At 32.0% G+C, this 18,952-nt stretch overlaps 1 protein-coding gene across 1 annotated transcript in view; it reads left to right on the top strand.

The window, feature by feature from the left end:
• LOC145292711 (uncharacterized) overlaps positions 1–18,952 on the top strand; it is a 123,730-nt gene that overhangs the window by 66,829 nt on the left and 37,949 nt on the right. Inside the window, exons 10-11 of the mRNA XM_080138748.1 lie at positions 2,634–2,729; positions 11,425–11,493. Coding sequence (XP_079994874.1) covers positions 2,634–2,729; positions 11,425–11,493 — 165 coding nt within the window. The remainder of the gene's footprint in view (positions 1–2,633; positions 2,730–11,424; positions 11,494–18,952) is intronic.

The following is an 18,952-nucleotide window of genomic DNA, read 5'->3' as shown; positions in this document are numbered from 1 at the left end:
TAATATTACAGCCGTTTTCTTTATCGTTAGGCATTGTATTTTTGCAGTTATTCCTCTGATTCCAATTTCTACCATTCTTTTTTCGAAGTTTTTCGGAATTGTTCCTAGTGTTCCTACTATTATCGGTACTATTTTGATTTTCTTCATCATCCAAATCCCTTTTAACTCTCTGGCTAGCTCTGTGTATTTCCTTCGTTTCTCCTTTTCTTTCATACTCACCCTGTGGTCAGCTGGGACAGCAAAGTCTACGATTTGACAGGATTTTTCTTTCTTATTAATTATTATGACATCTGGTCTTCGTGCTTGGATGGGTTTGTCCGTCTGTATGTCCATGTCCTATAGGATTTTGTGGTTCTCGTTTTTGAGTGCTGTTGCGGGTTTATGCTTGTACCATTTGTCTGTACGCTCAAAATGCAGTCGTTTGCATAATTCCCAGTGCACTGCCCTCCCCACTTGGTCATGCCTGTTTTTTTTTTTATTCCTTTTGGGCCAGTTTGCTGCATTCACTTACTATATGGTTTATCGTTTCGTCTCTCTGTCCACATAGTCTGCATTTGCTGTTTTCTTGTGTTTTATCGATCCTTGCTTTGATATGCTTGGTTCTTATCGAATTATCTTGTGCTGCAGTTATTAGAGATTCAGTTTCTCGGTTTATATGTCCTTTTCGTATCCATGTCCAGGTGTTTTCGTTATTCTCATCTTTTGTCATTCTTATGAATCTTCCGTGGAGTTGTTTCTCTTCCCACTTCTCTTTTATCGTTTTGTCATTTGTCTCTTTGTTTTCTGTTTTGTTGTTTTTTTCGGTGTCTCTTGCTGCCATAATTATCCTTTCAGTGTTTTGCATTATGTATTTTTCTAGTCTTTTTTCGTGTCCTTCACACAGTCTTTTATACAGATCAGTCCTCTCCTGCCGTCTTTCCTTTTCACGTAGAGTCTGTCAGTATCGTCCTTTGGGTGTAGTGCATTATGCATGGTCATGAGTTGCCTGGTTTTCTGGTCGAGTTGTCTCAGTTCTTCTTTTGTCCACCCTATAAACGGCCCAGAGTATCTTACTAGTGATACTGCCCATGTATTTATACCTTTTATTAGGTTTCTGCTATATAATTTCGTTTCCAGGAGTTTTCTTGTTCTCCTGAGGTATTCCTTTCCAATTTTCTCTTTCATTTCTGTTGCTCTGATGGTGTCCGCTTCCAGAATTCCCAAGTATTTATAGTCGTCTTGTTCCCCTAGTGCCATCATTTCTGTTTGGTTGGGTAGTGCCATGCCTTCTGTCGTTTCCAGTTTTCCCTTTCTTATAACTAGTTGTGCGCACTTTTCCATTCCAAATTCTATTTGGATATCTTGGCTGAAGATTCTGGTAGTGTTGATTAGTGTCTCTAGCTCCTTTTCGGTCTTTGCAAAAAGTTTCAGATCGTCCATATACATCAGGTGGTTCATTTTTTCCTCTGTATTGGAGAACTTGTATCCGGCTTGGCACTTTCTCAGAATACTGTTCAAGGGCATCATGGCTATGATGAACAGTAGTGGTGATAGTGAGTCTCCTTGAAAGATGCCTCTTTGTATGTTAATTTCTGTTATGTGTTGTCCATCGGCTGTCAATTCCAGTCTCCATGTTTTCATTGCATTTTCTATTACGTTGGTGATCCCGCTTGGTATTTTATACATTTTTAGGCATTCTATTATCCATGCTTGGGGGATCCTGTCGTACGCTTTTTTGTAGTCGATCCATGCCATGGCTAAATTCTTTCTCCTCCTTTTTACCTCCTTTAGGTTCTTTTGATCTATATATAACAGGTCATGTGTTCCTCTTTTTCTTTTTTGGCATCCTTTCTGCTCCTCGGGGATGAATCCACGGTTATTCAGGGAGTGGTATATTTGTTCCCTCAGTTGCGCTGTCAGTATTTTCCACATAGTTGGTAAGCTAGTGATTCGCCTATTGTTGCTAGGGATGGTTCCTTTCTCCGTGTCCTGTAGCAGTGTGGGTCTACATTTTGTCATCCAGTCTGGTACGCTTGCTTCCTGTATACATCTTCTCAGGTTTTGGGCTAGCCTTTCGTGTACGGTTGTGAATTTTTTGAACCAGTATGCATGTATCCCGTCGTGCCCTGTTGCTGTCCAGTTTGCCATTTTTCCTATGGTTTTCTTTAGGGTTTCCTTGTTGATTTCATTCACTGTTCCTTCTTCTATTTGTTGTAACTCTTCTTTCATATCTTTCAACCATTCGGCATTGCTATTGTGATCTCGTCGCTCTTCCCATATTTTACTCCAGTAGAGTTTTGTTTCTGTCAGATTTGGTTGTTCTGTTTTTGTTTTTCCTCCGTCCACATTTTTGTAGAATAGGCTTTCATTAGTTTCAAATGTTCTGTTTTGTTTGCCTTGTTTAGATTTATATCTATACCGTCTCAATCTCGCTTCTTTTGCTTTTATTTTTTGGTCCAGTTCTTAATGTTTCTTGTTTAACCTCTCCCTGTCAGTTACATTTCTAATATTCCGTTTTCTCCACATTGCTTTCCTCATGCTGATCATTTTGTCTTCATTTTATGTTTGTGTATTTGGGTTTCTTATTTATTTATTTATTTATTTATTTATTATTATTATTATTATTATTATTATTATTATTATTATTATTATAGCGTGAAGTACGTGGCGTTATCTGCAATGTTTGGGTTGGCAGGTATCGAGATATTTTCACAACTGCAGTAAATACAATCGAATGGTATTATACTTCGGTAAGTAATATTTCTCATATAAGATCAACAAATTAAAACTATTCTATTTAAAATTATTAAAACGATCTTTTTAATATACTCAGTCATGCGAGCGAAAAAAAATCCAATGACACCCAAGTATCAATTTTTCAATTTTTACCCGTTAAAAGCCTGTTTCTTTTTCCGGATGAAAACCGATTAAAAAAGTTTTCCACGTGTCTGAATACCCTTTATACTAAATTTCAAATCTGTAGATAAAAAATTCATTGCGTATATAGGTTGAGAGTTGTCCTCGCACACATTCTCACTTTTATGCATATATAGATTATATGGCCAAAATATGAACCTCTGTATTGCAAGAACACCAGGATAAGTGAAATTGTCAGTGTGTGTGCGAAAAGTCTCTACCAAACTCATTTTTTGAATATTTGGTCTACAGAGTTATAATTTGATATATAGGCTACTTGGGCCTGTATCACACGTTTGAGTTGGTTTTTAGCCGGCAAAAAAATTGCTACTAACAGATTAAAAATGAAAACAAACAGCTGACTTTGTTAGAGTAAGTCGAATAAAATATTACTCCTGCTGTTACTTTTGTACATGCGCAAAATTAAACATTCATAGTTCAAAGTCGCTTAATTTTTAACCTTTCATATTCATTTGTCTGTAGCTCAGACAGAAACAATGATGGAGAGATGAAAAACGGCTAAGGCTGAAGTGCTAAACGTTCTGGTTTCGATTCTAGTGGAAAGTCATAGTTTCATTTTTTATATCATTACTAGGTATAGGATATTAATCAAAATTATTATTTCGTTCATTCCCCTCTCAGTACAGGCCAATAAGTCTCCTTTGCGTCATGAGTAAGTTGCTGGAATGTGTGTTAAATAGAGAAGTAATCAACCATCTCAGCAAAAATAACCTTCTTAGTGACACACAATATGGTTTCCGTTCTGCTAGATCTACAGCAGATATGCTTACAGTTATATCTCATAGGATTAGCGAATCTCTCGACAGAGGCAACCTTTCTAGGGCAATTGCTCTTGACATATTAAAGGCCTTTGATAGGGTATGGCATAAAGGTTTACTTCACAAGATCTCCAGCTATGGTATAGCTGGAAATGTCTTCTCAATTATTAAATCATTTCTCTCTGATAGGTTCATAAGAGTAATAGGGCAAAAATCAGACGCTCACAGTATAAATGCTGGAGTCCCTCAGGTGTCAATCCTCTTTTCCTGATATACATTAATGATCTTCCAAATCACATCCTTACATCATTCGTAGACATTTTTGCTGACGACACTACCATCGATGGTAGCACATCTAAGACAGTAAATGACAAAGTTCTCTCCGATTCTCTCTCCTCTGATTTTGATCACGTTGTACAATGGCGAAAGGAGTGGCTATTTACTTTTAATGCATCTAAAACGAAGCTTCTATCTTTACATCATCAACGTTCTGATCCCCATCTGGCATCAATTAAAATGAATGGCTCTCGTCTTGGGAAGACCTCAAGTTTTGACAGGCTTCTGGGCTTGACCTTTACTCCTGATCTTAAATGGAATACGTACATCAAATCTGTTGCCAAGGCCGCTAAAAAAATGGTCGGATCCTTCTATCGATCCAGTAGATATCTGACTGCTGATCCAATTCTCTATCTATATAAGAGCCAGATACGCCCAAGGATGGAATACTGTTGCCACATCTGGGCAGGAGCTGCTAGAAAGGACTTGTCCTGCCTTGATAGGGTTCAAAATAGACTTCATAGCCTGGTGGGAGATGTCCTTTTCTCTTCGCTGCAACCTCTATCTCACAGAAGAGATGTTCCGAGTTTGTCTCTGCTTTGTCGCTATTTTCATGGAAAGTGTTCGACTGAGCTTCAATCTATGGTCCCCCTCTCGCCAAACTTTCACAAGAAACACTAGACTAGCTGAAAACATTATCAATAATTTTCCCCACTCTTTATCTGTGCCTAAACCTAAACATAGATTCCATGATCAAAGCTTCTTTCTTAGAACTGCACGCCTGTGGAATTGTCTTCCGTTCTCCTGCTTTCCAGCTGTCTATAATATGATTGTCTTCAAGTCCAATATGAACAAGTTTCTGATGAGCCGTTCCACTTAAGTTAACAAATTTACCGAACTTTCATTACTATCGATTACTATATTGTCCTTTTGACTACTCTATACTCTTTAACCCTTATCCTTGAGTGGCCTATCGGCCTTGATAAGTGGTGACGCCTATGCAAAAAAAAAAAATTATATCATTACTATATCATTACTAAGTATAGGATATTAATCAAAATTTTATAATTACTATATCATTACTAAGTATAGGATATTAATCAAAACTTTATAATTACTATATCATTACTAGGTATAGGATATTAATCAAAATTATATCATTACTATATCATTACTAGGTATAGGATATTAATCAAAATTATATCATTACTAAGTATAGAATATTAATCAAAAGAGAATCGGTTTTATAAAAATAAAAATAAATTATTAATTTAATGCAATTATTATAAAACTATATTTCTTAACGATCATGATAATCTCCATCTAGAGAATCATTCGATGTAAAAGTTTTAATAACAACTGCAGAAATATTAAAGAAAACCCCATGAATGTGGAGACTAACACCACATATAAACTACATGCATAGAAACGGCTACAGATGCAAAACGCACAGAAACATCACATGGAATCATGAAAACTGAAACTTTATAATTGTAAGATATCGCACCTTTTTGTGAGTGCTCCCATAAACGGGCACTACACTAAATAATGAGAGTGAAGGATGATGGAAAGGCCAAGTAGAGAAAGAACTAGCTAGTCGTCCGCTGGTTGAATGCAAAGACGCTGGGACCTTAGGAAAAGCTTTTTGCCACTCAAATTCCAGTGAAGACGAGTAGTCGTCAACGATAAAACAATGGTAAGCGGCTGTTGCAATAACGCAAATTCTTTTGCAAAGGTTATCAAAAGAAGTGGAGAGAGAATACATAATTTGTATCCATAATTTTTATACATAATAATTTGCTAAAACATTTAAACCCAGAGATGGGTTTGAATGTATTCCGTCGTTATTTTTTGCCAACTATTAACAACATATTAAAACATCTACCTCAACATATTTTATATGAAGGAACTGAAATGCATTCGGTTAAATTTAATTTCGTAAATATATATTTTTAATGGGTTATTGAAAAAACCATTTTATTTTACACTATTGTATTTCTGGTTTAAATTGTTTCAAGACATTTGCACTGCCGTCGTGTTATATCGCACAAAAAAGAAAAAAAAAGAACGATAAGACGGAGAAAATTAAGATGACTACTTTATTAAATAGTGGAATAAGAACGAGACGTATTTACAAATAATTAACAGTTATAGATATAGATATAACAGTTAATTAGATGTCCATGTCACTGGAAATCACGCCCTATTGCGTGCTTCACCTTCTTTTATATCTCCGGATGACTGAAAGTCATGTGGTACGAGCCATGTCACAGCATCCTCTCCTCCCAGCTAAAAGATCTTGTATCTGTTGGACATAATATCTATTCTATTTGGGATCTTTTTCTGTAGTTCCTGTTGGGATACGTTTTCGTTTGCTCGTCCGATGTTTTGTTTTGGTGAGAGCATGGATATCTCAAACACATCATCATCTACGGAGGGAGGGTATGGTTTTACTCGATCGTAAAATACGCTTAAATATGATATTTTAATTTGTCCACATTTCGTATATGTTATTATAAAGTCGTGATTTCAAAAGTAAAAAAAAAGTATTTGGGTGCCATCAGCTAGAATCGAAACCGAAAGCAAAACTGTAGCATTCAAAGCTGGTGACGTTACCACTGTACCAACGGGACACGCAGGTGAACTGATTAAAAATAAACTAACATGAATGTACCAAATGTATAACGATTTTTGCAATTTTGACCCCTTAAGAACAATTTTAACCAGCTAAAGACCCATAAAAGAATGGTCCATAAAAAATCTAATCATTTGAGACCCCTAGCGCCGCTCTGTGACTTTTTAGTTCTGGAAGAGACAGAGTTCGGAAATATAGAGACAGACAGACAAACATATAGCCTTTTATATATTAGATGGCAGACAGGTCGTTCTCGTCATTAATCTGTCTGGGGTATGTTGTTTTTTATCTAATGTATCTTAGTACTTTCCATTTTTCGATATGTTATAATATACAGCATATTTTCTATTCTTCTTTCAATCAAGTCCGCTATCCATGTTGATTTTCTTAAATAATAATCAAAGAAATAATATTTTCACCTGGACTATAAATCTTACTGTATTATTTCTTCCATAAGTTTCCGTTTTCGAAGGGATCAATTCATCAACAAGTGAGGTACTTTCCTAGCAACTATTGCACGTGACATGTTCACATCATTGTTAACATTCGGTGTTATTCGTTTGTCTTTTTGATCGCTTTGTATCAAGCTTTCAAAGAAGCAGCAGCAGCAGCAGCAGCAGGTACTCTGCCCACTACCTTTCGAATCGGACCAGAGACAGGTAATTCACTTTGCAAGTAGATAATTTATTGAAAATGTATTAAACTTTAAGGATTTCCGCTAATTTTGCACAGTATTGTATTTCTCATGAAAATCATTTAGAACCAAACCTCCTACAAATGAGACGACTATCAAAGTGTCCCTCCACATATCATTTAACGCTAATAAAGGAAAGACTTTTGCACATCCAAAACTGAAATTGGTGAACAAGTCAGATATAGAATAAAGTTTATTTGCACTGAATACGGATGGATTGTAGACAGGATTGTGAATTTTCTTAATAAATTAATGGGTGGCATTTTTAGAGGTAATAATTATCACGTTGACACGCCTGTTTTCGTCAGATAACCGAGGTTAAGCAATATTAAACCTGGTCAGTACTAAAATGGGTGACCATTTGGGAATTTCAGTTGCTGTATGCGCTCTCCGCTTATCTATGCATTGTTTCGAGTCGTCTAGCACTTCTTGCCACTAGATTCAAGCAATGCTGATTCAGGAGAGGTGTGGTTGAGGTTCGCACAACCTTTGCCTCACAATTGCACGTGCATCTACCCTTACAGAGGGTAATCACTGACTGTCGAGACTGAACGGATGCATCATCGATTTTTCTTTTTTAATTTTTTTCCTTTGAAGATTGTAATGCTGAGTATGGGGCAGCCAAACCAGCTACCAACATTGCCCTGCTTTTTATTGAAACCAGCCGAGAGCTCTTTTTAATATCCTCGTTGTTCCCTTAAGTCCAATCGTCTTGATATCCTTGAACTTGGTTCATTAGGAATATTAATTAGGTAGGGCTTCAGGTTCTTGTTCATAAGCCCTGTGGCACCTGTAATAACTGGTATGATTCATATCTCCCTACGATTCCAGTTTCTTTTCATATCATACATGAGACCTTGATATTCTGATATTCCACTTTTTGTTTTAATTTTCTTATCATTTTGTTTTTGTTGGGGACGGGACATTCTACCGGATGCCAAACATTCTCCCATTAGTGTATTTACTTCAACCGAGAGATCTTTTAAAAATTCTAACCGCCCCTTTAAGTGTTATTGTTTGTATTTCTCTTGAACTTGGTTAACCGGGTATATTCGCCAAATATTTTTTGAAATTCTTTTTCATTAGCCCGGTTGCTCCTATAATGACTGGTATGATTGACACCTTCTTAAGATTCCAGTTTCTTTTCATGTCGTACATAAGTCATTGGTATTTTGTTATTTTCTCCCTCTCTGCTCTGTTAAGGCCAGCATAATTAGGGATGATTACTTCAACTAGGGTTGCTACTTTCTCCTTCTTGTCCCATATCACTATGTCAGGCTTAATAGCCCCATTTTCTAGGTATGTAGCTGTAGGAATTTCGTCGTCATAGTTGATGGTGTATCACTTATTTCCAACTGTTCTTTCTGGTAAACGTGTTCCCAAGACTTGCTACAACATGGGATATTCAGGTTTTTACAGATTTTTCAGTGGCGATATTTACACACTCCATTGTGTTGCATTGTATAATAGGTGTCCCTCAACAGGACTTTACAACTGGATGTGAGGTGGCTCACACTCTCTACTTCTGTGTGGCAGAACCTGCACTTGTTATTATTGCTGAGACCACTCATCTTTTTAAAAGCATTGGTCATCAAGCTTTTTTTTTATTTAATTTTCTTCCTTTGAAGATTGTAACGCTTGGTATGGGGCAGCCGACATTGAAACCAACCGAGAGCTCTTTTTAGTATCCTCGTCGTTCCCTTAAGGGCAATTGTCTGGATTTCTTTTTTGCACTTGGTTCACCAGGAATATTAGTTAGGTAGGACTTCAGGTTCTTCTTCATAAGCCTTGTGACACCTATAATAATTGGTATGATTGATATCTCCTTAATATTCCAGTTTCTTTTCATATCATACATGAGACCTTGATATTTGGTCTGTTTCTCCCTTTCAGCTGTGTTCAGACCTCCATCATTAGGGACACTCACTTCAACCAAGGTTGCCACTCTTTCTGACTCATTCCATATAACTATGTCAGGTTTCACAGCAGCATTTTCAATTTCTTTTTAATTTTTCTTAAACTTTTTCTTCTAGGGGATGGGACATCCAACCAGATGTCTGACATTTACCCCTATTTTAGTGAGTCCAACCAAGAGATCTTTTCAGGATTCTAGCCGTCCCTTTCAGTGCAATCATGTGACGTTGTAAATTAAAAAGAGAGAAACATCACGTGCTGTTGGGATGGTTATTGCAACTCGACTAATGATGTTTCCTCCCTCTATTCTCCTCCCACGCGTGGGACTTGTCTATTAAGAAGGAAATATTTTTCTAACGGAAATTATTTAAGTCTTACGTCGAAAATTCGACTGACTTCAATTTATATATTAGTTGTTTCACTTTTTTTTCAAAGCTATATTGTTTATTTGTTTACTAAATGGTTTCTTTTAAATAAGGTTTTGAAATTTGAATTTAATTATCATGGTACTGTTTGATCATTATATTATTAATTAAATCAGATTGCTATACGGCTTTAATTTTTTTCAATGTAATGTAGTTTAAATCACTATAAATTATTAGTCGATAATCCCACTTACTACATTTTATTTAGTGGATGTTTCATCATTTTGTTAACCGTGTCGGTTGTTTTATCAAATGCTTTATTTTTAATAGCACTTTAAAAGTTAAATTTAATTATTACGGTATGGTTTAAGCATTATATTATACTTTAGCACGTTCCAATAATTTTGCATAGTATTGTATTTCTCATGAAATTCATTTAGAAGCTAAACCTCTTACAAATGAGACGACTATCAAAGTGTCCCTAAACATAAATAAAGATCTAATTATTATAAACGAAAGATATTTGAACATTCATGACTGAAAATAATCGATCACTATATTATCAATTGAACGAAATTGCTATAAAGATCTAATTATGTTTTTTTTTATGTAATGCAGTTTCAGCCATTATAAATTATTAGTCGAAAATCCCACTTACTTTATTTTATTTATTAGTTGTATTGTAGTTTAAAGTTTCCTAAACCTTTAGCCCGATATCGTATTTATCATGATATTCCGTTGAAGCCTTGTTTGCTAATGAGAACACTTAAAACGTTTTATTAAATATTGTGTTTTTGTTTTGTCATTAAAACAAAATCTATGTTGTTTACAAAAATCGCGAGAAGATTAATGGACGCTTGCGCAGTGCATTCGATAGATAAGATTACAGCGTTATACGATTCGATTAATCATATCGGACTAAATGCTGTCAAGACAAATTAACCTTTTTGGAGCAAGCAGGTCTTTTTTCTGTTAAATACAGCCGATATTACATAATAATACTGTAATCTTAATTAAACATGGATGTATCAGTATATTAATACGCGTAAGCATCCTCCACGTATAAATACGATCGCCTAATGTCTTCATACGTGTAGCGTTTGGCTGTTTATTGGCGGGCAACAGCAAACTATACAGAGACAAAAGAAGGAAGAAGGAAGAAAAGAATTGAATCAGGTCGGAGGATGATGTATACAAACAGGAAGAGAATATATAGTAATTTATACGTGATGTATATGAGAAATAACTTGATATATCAGTTGATATATTAGTGTATATATTATGTGTTTTAGTCAATATTTTTTCATTTAAGCAAACATTACTAAAAATAACAAAAAGCCTGTGCTTAATTATACCTTTTGTTATTTTTCGATTTTTCTTACGTTTTAATGTTTAAAAAATATATATATATAAGTTCTGTATGCACCAAATCTTAGTTAATAATACTGTAATAAAGTATTACTCCACCAATTAAAAAGTTACAAGTACCCGAAGCTATTTACATCAAACCTACAATTAATAATATTGGCTATGAAATCAGTGATAATATTTTAAAATGATTGGCGTAATACTATTTGAAAAATTAAAAAAAAAAAAAAAAAAAAAAAAAAAACTAAGCGATATCAAAAACACTGAAGGCGTTTTGATATCGCCTAGGTTTTTTAAGCATTTCTCGCGCAGAAAGTTGTCGAGATGCTTGAAAACGTGGTAGTCGGTAGATGAGAAGACAGGAGAGTATGGCGGATGAGGCAGAATAAACCAAGAAGAATATTTTTCTGTGATTTATTTAGACTTAAAATTCGCCGTCTCTAAAAAAAAAACATTCTTTTTAAAAGGTTTATAAAAATCACTCCATCTTTGTTTCAGAAATCGTGGGAGGAAAATGTTGGAACCAAGCAAGAAGATTCTGTTCTCTTTCGAATGGATATTTGGGAGGTGAATATTTATTTCTACATTTATTCATTTTTGTACTAAATATCAGAGTCAAAAGCCATTCAAAGATAAGATTTTAATGAGATAAAAGTGAGGAACACTATGGGAGTACTAACATTCGTCAATGGTATGAACTGCGTTTGATTTCTTGTGATCCATGGCATTATATCTAAAAGCGACTAAGTTGTAATAAGTAAGGAAGTAGTTCACCTGTAATGTGTTCCACAGGTATAAAATCAACGCAAAGAAGCTCATTGCATAAAAATAATCACGCCTGATACAAGGTACACACGGAGACAGGAAGCAAATATTGGCATGGTGTATAAAATGGCGCGCAAAGGTTGTTTCTTCTCAAGTGCTTTCTATACTAAAATTTGATACTTTAACAATTGCACACGACGACTAAAATTATTAGAAGCTATACTTATAAAAAAACCACGACACCTTTTAAACCGGATCTCATTCAACACCGGGGTAAATATACTAACAGTATTTAATAACTAACAAGAAACTAAATAAATAAACTTGAGAAAATTGAAATAAAAAATAATAATTCGCCCCTAACTATCCTGCACCCATATTTATAACCAATAATAAAAAACTATAAATATACCAAGCCTCAAAGGAAAAGAACGAGAAAACGACAACAACAAAATATAATGATGATAATCGGATGCACCGATAGAACCCACTTGAGAAGAATATGGTTGAACAACAATTTTTGGCGCCATTTTATACAACATGCCATCTGAAATAGAAAAGACCGCTCGGCGAATAGAAAAGATATCCAGAAAAATCGGAAAAAAAGAATCTCTGTCATGTTCAATCAGACGTGCTTGAATAACGACTAGCTGCCAATATATATATATATATATATATATATATATATATATATATATATATATATATATATATATATACTAGACTACCCGTGACCCGTTGGGTCAGTATGTTATATTAGCTATGGAATTCTTGTGACGTAAAGAAAATAGTTTTTTGTGACATAACAGAAACATTTCTATGAAAGTATATTAAAATGAAAAAAAATATATAGATAGATTTCTATGAGTCATTCTGTTTAGAGTAGTAGTAGGGAAAATACATGCCAACCAGTAGTAGTAATAGTAGGATAAGGAAGAGGAGGCGTAGTAGTAGTAGTAGTAGTAAGAGTAGGAAGAGGAGGCGTAGTAGTAGTTGTAGTAGTAAGAGGAGGAAGAGGAGGCGTAGTAGTAGTTGTAAAGAGGAGAAGTAATGGTAGTAGCAAGAAGATGAGGCATAGTAGTAGTAGGAGGAGGATATTGCGCAAGCAAACAAGCAAACAACCAAGAACGACAGAGTTTTAGTATTATATATATATATTTATATATATATATATATATATATATATATATATATATATATATATATATACATGCATACACCAGATTAAATGTATCCAGGATGGATAATTGATGAATTTAACGAGGCTATTAAGAGTGCTCAATAAAAGAAGAGGCAGATATATTTTTATTAATATAAACAAGTTCACAGTCACGACACTGAATATGCTAATGTTTAGGACAAATGGTCGGTAAAAACTAGAAGTACTCGTCAGATGTAATAAATAATTGCTTTTCACAGAAGAAACCAATCCTCATATATATATATATATATATATATATATATATATATATATATATATGAGGATTGGTTTCTTCTATATATATATTAGACATTAAGAGGAGATATATATATATAAATACCCGTTCACATACACTTTTTCATGATAAAGCTAGAACCCAGAATTAGATGGAATCGAGCAATTGCATCGACAACGGACAACGCTAGACCCGAAATGGGTTTCGATATAATGCATCTCATCGGTGACGTACTCCGACATAGGCGCGAACCTATTAGATTTACTTCGGGTTCGGCATTGTCCGTTGTCCGTGGTCGATGCAATTGCTCGATTCCATCTAATTATGGGTCCTAGCTTTATCATTAAGAAGTGTATGTGAATGGGTATATATATATATATATATATATATATATATATATATATATATATATATATATATATATATATATATATATATATATATTTGTGGAAATATTCTTTATTCACTTATATTTCCTTTTTATGTACATCAATCCTTATTTAAGAAGCTCCATGCAATTTCAGAGCATATAATAAATAAATGGCAAAAGTCTATCTTCAAAATTTCATGATGTTGACATCTTACAATTTATTCCTTTAATTCAGTTTACACTTACAATTCTTGACAGTATCTGTTTCGTAGCATAAAATCAATCACTTAATTATTATATCAATAAGTGAATCTATTTTGCCCTTAACCCATCAGAAGAAATAGCAACAATCATTCAACAAAAGGAAATGAATGCGTTGCGTTATAAATACCTTATAGTTTTCTTTCATTACGCCATTTTAAATTTTAGAAATAAAGTCATTAAACCCACATATACATATTAACAAATTCTATTAATTTAGGAAAATTCTGCCAGAAATATTCTGTTTATTAATTAGTAAATTTATTATTTATCCTTATTTACCCAAATAACATTAATGATTACAATCTATTACATGTATTTACATATACGAAACACAAAAAAAAAAAACTATTTTCAATTTCCAGTTGTATTAAATTACTTATTAATCTGAATTTAAATCTATACATAATTTCTTATTACTGCTATAGTTTATTAATTATTACATGAATTATATTTCATTGTATTTTTAATTCTAAAACTATAAATTTATTTAGTTAATTTATGAATTCGCTATATAATCTGTTAACGTAATTGTTTAATTTGAGCGAAAAATATTACAAATTCGATTTTTAATTTTCAGTTTAACAGCGTTATTTCCCTTTGAAAAAACAAAAAACAAAAAAACAAAAAACTAAATATATCTTCTCCGTTTTTTTGTCATTCTTTTCTTTTATCTTCTTTTATTTCTTTTCACTTTCTATTTTCCCAATAAATAATATTTATAAAGTTTCAATGTCATTCATTTACTATTGTTCATTAATTAATTCAATGAATACTATAAATTAATTAACTTATACGTTGAATATAAAATGTTAGTCTTAAAACCATTTCAATATACAATATTATATAATTATAAGTTTTATTTATCGATAGACAAAATTAAGTTAATAATCATAAGATGAATGGTTAATTATAATTTCTATTTGTTATTAATAATTAATTTCTCCTTAATATCAAATTATAAATTACTAGCATTTCAGTCAGGCGTTGCCCGGGTGTTTGGAGGTGTATGTTGAGCAAAAAAAAAAAAAAAAACGGTCAATTTTTTGTTTTAACTTTGACCCCTATTATAACTTCTTAACATTTATTGTTTTGGGCTCAAATTGAGTTATTATGTTAGATCCATGTCCAAGAACCTATATCTAAAATTTCAAGTGTTTAGACCCAAAAGAGGAGTTTGGTAGAGCTCTCAAAGGTCAAATCGTTGAACTTTGACCCCTTAACAGCCAAATTTCTGTCCAAAAACCGATCACATAGATTTTCCCCACATTTCAGTACCCTGTATATCAAATTTCGAGTCTGTAAACTAAAAATTGACAAAGTTATTGCGTTGGGAAATGTACACAGACAGACAGACACACACACACAGACACGTTCGCTTTTATAGATATATAGGTTAAGTTACTGCACTTATATTTATGTTATATATAATTTATTATTATTATTATTATTATTATTATTATTATTATTATTATTACTATTTAAAGGTAATAATTTAGAATTCATAATTCCATTATTTATACTACTTTAATATTCTTAATCAAGTATTAATAAACATTTCTCGAGCTAGTTAAGTATAATTTTTGTTTAACATTGAATAACTCTGAATTAACCTTATAATTAGATTTAAAAGTACCCTAATCACATAATAGTATGTTTCTTTTAATTAATTAAATGAATATTTAAATGAAATTTAATTTTTATTTTACTTTTAATTACTTAACGATTATTAATGTTAATTTTATGGCATAATAATATATTCAACTTACCTCCCATTTCCTTTTCTATATTTAAAAGAAATTTAAACTCAAACTGAATATATTTAAGTACTGTAATTATGATAACGTTTAGAACATGTCTAATCCACAGTTTCATATGTTCATTTAATAGTTTTTCTTACTATGTGTTCCTCTTTCTTACTATTCCCCTCTTACTCCTACCCTTTTATTTCTTTTTCAAATTTTAACCTATAATTCCGAAATATAAACGTTTAGTTAATTTATTTATATATTAAAAAAAATTGCTTACCCTAATTAATGTTTAATTTATTTCATAGATGTACCTTACTGTACCTAGTGTATTTATATCCGTTCTAACAAGTAACACATTTAACACATTTGGTTTATATATTCATTAATCGTACAAGATTCACTTATTTCAGCATATACAACGGATTTATAGATTAATGTTTTGGATTTTAATTCTATAAATACTTTTCTTGTATTATGACGATTAAAAGATCGTCATTACAATACATAAACTAATATTCTTAGCAAACTAATGTTTAACATATCACAACCAGTTCGATCAATCCAGAAGTTATAATATTACGAATTAACTGCTATTCTCTATTCTAATTTGCTATTCAATTTTTCTCCACATCTATATATATAAAAGCCAAACGTCTGTGTGTATGTATGTATGTTTGTTTGTAACGCTAAAACTTTTGAAAGACGGAACCAAACTTGACAAATTTGGTATCATATCGAAGCCCCATCACCCGGATGACAAATATCGAAATTTCACGTCAAACGGACCACTAGAAGTTGGTCAACTGATCAGTTATCTTCGAGGGGGGCCCCAAAAAACCTGTCATTATCTATATATATAAAAGACAAATGTTTGTTTGTAACGCTAAAACTTGAGATGAAAGATTCCTCTCCCCTAAGAATAAAACATATGTTCAATATCTGCTTTTGTTTTTTCATTGTTTATACGGTCCCGAGCAACGCCGGGTAGCCCTGCTAGTCTAAATATAAAACGTAATTACATGCTCCTATTTATCACTTTTTAAATGAAATACTACTCCATGTGAAATATATATTATCAGTTTATTTAAAATATAAATCTGATTAGAACTCGTCATTTTATTTGCTATCATTATCTAAATCCATGGGAATGATGGGAATTCGATGTCTAGCAGAATTACTACATTGTCCTGTCTTACTCTCTGCCTCACTTCCTAAAGGCGCTTAGGCTAACTCAACTCTAACTGAATTCTGGCCCCTCCTCTCTGACTCTCTTACCGACTTTAGTCTAACTTAACTGCATATATTGGTTCTATATTTCTTTGTGAGGCCAGAACGCGGCCAAACGTGTCTGCTTTGCATGTGGACACTGCCAATACGTTCTGGCAACACAAAGAAGATTCCTTAATTTCCATTGTCGCATTCTACGTGCTCTGATCTAACTTTGTTGCATAGTATTTTTCTTACAATAATGGACAATTCACTACATTCCTGTTATCGCATCTAAATATGTATCCATTTTAACTTTTCATCACTACGTTCGATTCCTTTAATAAATATTATTTTCGATGTTAATTACTTCATTTCTTTAAATACCAGGATCTGTCGCCTTCAATATACAACAATACCAAAGGTTTAAAAAGTGATATTTGATGTCACTTTGCTAAACATCCAATATTATAACGTGAGGACCCAAACCAAGTGGAGAATTACTGTGGATGAAGTGTCGCCCTCCTCAACACCTAATGAAGTGTCGCCCTCCTCAACACCTAATGAAAATGCTTTCGTGCCATCTTCTACTGTGGTTTACCACTTTACTTTCCTTTTACAATATTGTTGGTTATGCATTCACACAAGAGGATCAAAGAAAATGTTTTATTTAATACTAGCAGGGAGACCCGACCTTGCTCGAGATTAAATAATCATAATCTCATGGGGAAGCAATTAAATAATAATAATTTCCAGTTGATTTAATTAGTTTACAATATTTTACGATTGCCAGTTTATTTTACTTTATTAGTTAATTTCCATAATCTCCATAAAGAAAAAAATACTAAATTTACACGTTATTATAATTTAATATATTTTATTATAATCTATTCTTCTAAACATGTTATATTTAAGCCAAGATGTTCTTAGATTTAAGTCTATCATATACTGCTTACATATTTCATTTAATTAACGTAGTTATAAATTAATATTAGAGAATTTAAATCAATGAAGTAAATAGTATTGAATGAAAGTGAACAGTAACCCTAAAAATTAGGCCTTTTGATCACACCTAAGTTAAATTTGGAAATTTAAGTCAGAAACCCAACAAAGATCGCTTTGTAAACTTAATGTTAGAACTATTAGCCTAAAATTGAATGAGGATTATTAATTAATTCCTTAATCATAATATCATAATATGAATAACTTAACGTAAAGAAAATGGCAAACGGATTAAAATTTAATAAACAGGAGTATCTCCCTTACAACGTCGAAATAAACAACAAGCCTTAAGTTAAAATAGAATATAACGATGAAAATGAAAGAAAAATTATAAATTTAGAACACAGATTGAATGGAAAATAGCACTAACTCCATTGTTTTTACTTTCTAAAATGAATTTAAATCACAACTCCTTTTATGAAATTAAATAATTAAGTAAAGTATGTATATAATTGGAATCGCTAGTATAAACATTGGATACGAAACTATCATAAATAGAGTACAATACAGTAGGGACGTAGAATCTCCGTTTTTAGAAGAGTAGTCAGGTATTTTTTTAAAAAATCAATGAAAAAATAAATCTTTTACATAATAATTAAGAAAAAATAAATCTTTAAAATAAATAATAAAGAAAAAATATATCTTTTATATAAATAATTAAGAGAAAAATAAATATTTACATAAATAATTAAGAAAAAATAAATCTTTTGCATAAATAATTAAGAAAAAAATTAATCTTTTACATAAATAATTGAGAGAAAAATAAATATTTTACATAAATAATTAAGAAATAAATAAATTTTTTATATAAATAATTAAGAAATAATAAATCTTTTACATAAATAATTACAAAAAAAATTTTTTACATAAATAATTAAGAAAAAAATAAATCTTTTACATAAATAATTTAGAAAAAATAAATCTTTTACATAAATAATTGAGAAAAATAAATCTTTTACATAAATAATTAAGAGAAAAATAAATCTTTTACATAAATAATTAAGAAAAAATAAATCTTTTACATAAATAATTAAGAAAAAATAAATCTTTTACATAAATAATTGAGAGAAAAATAAATCTTTTGCATAAATAATTAAGAGAAAATAAATCTTTTACATAAATAATTAAGAGAAAAAGTAAATCTTTTACATAAAAAATTAAGAGAAAAAGTAAATCTTTTACATAAATAATTAAGAGAAAATAAATCTTTTACATAAATAATTAAGAAAAATAAA

The sequence above is a fragment of the Euprymna scolopes genome, chromosome 14, assembly GCF_053919585.1.
Source record: "Euprymna scolopes isolate OS-2025 chromosome 14, ASM5391958v1, whole genome shotgun sequence".
Classification (NCBI taxonomy): Eukaryota; Metazoa; Mollusca; class Cephalopoda; order Sepiida; family Sepiolidae; genus Euprymna; species Euprymna scolopes.
This window is presented reverse-complemented; position numbering and strand designations above follow the sequence as displayed.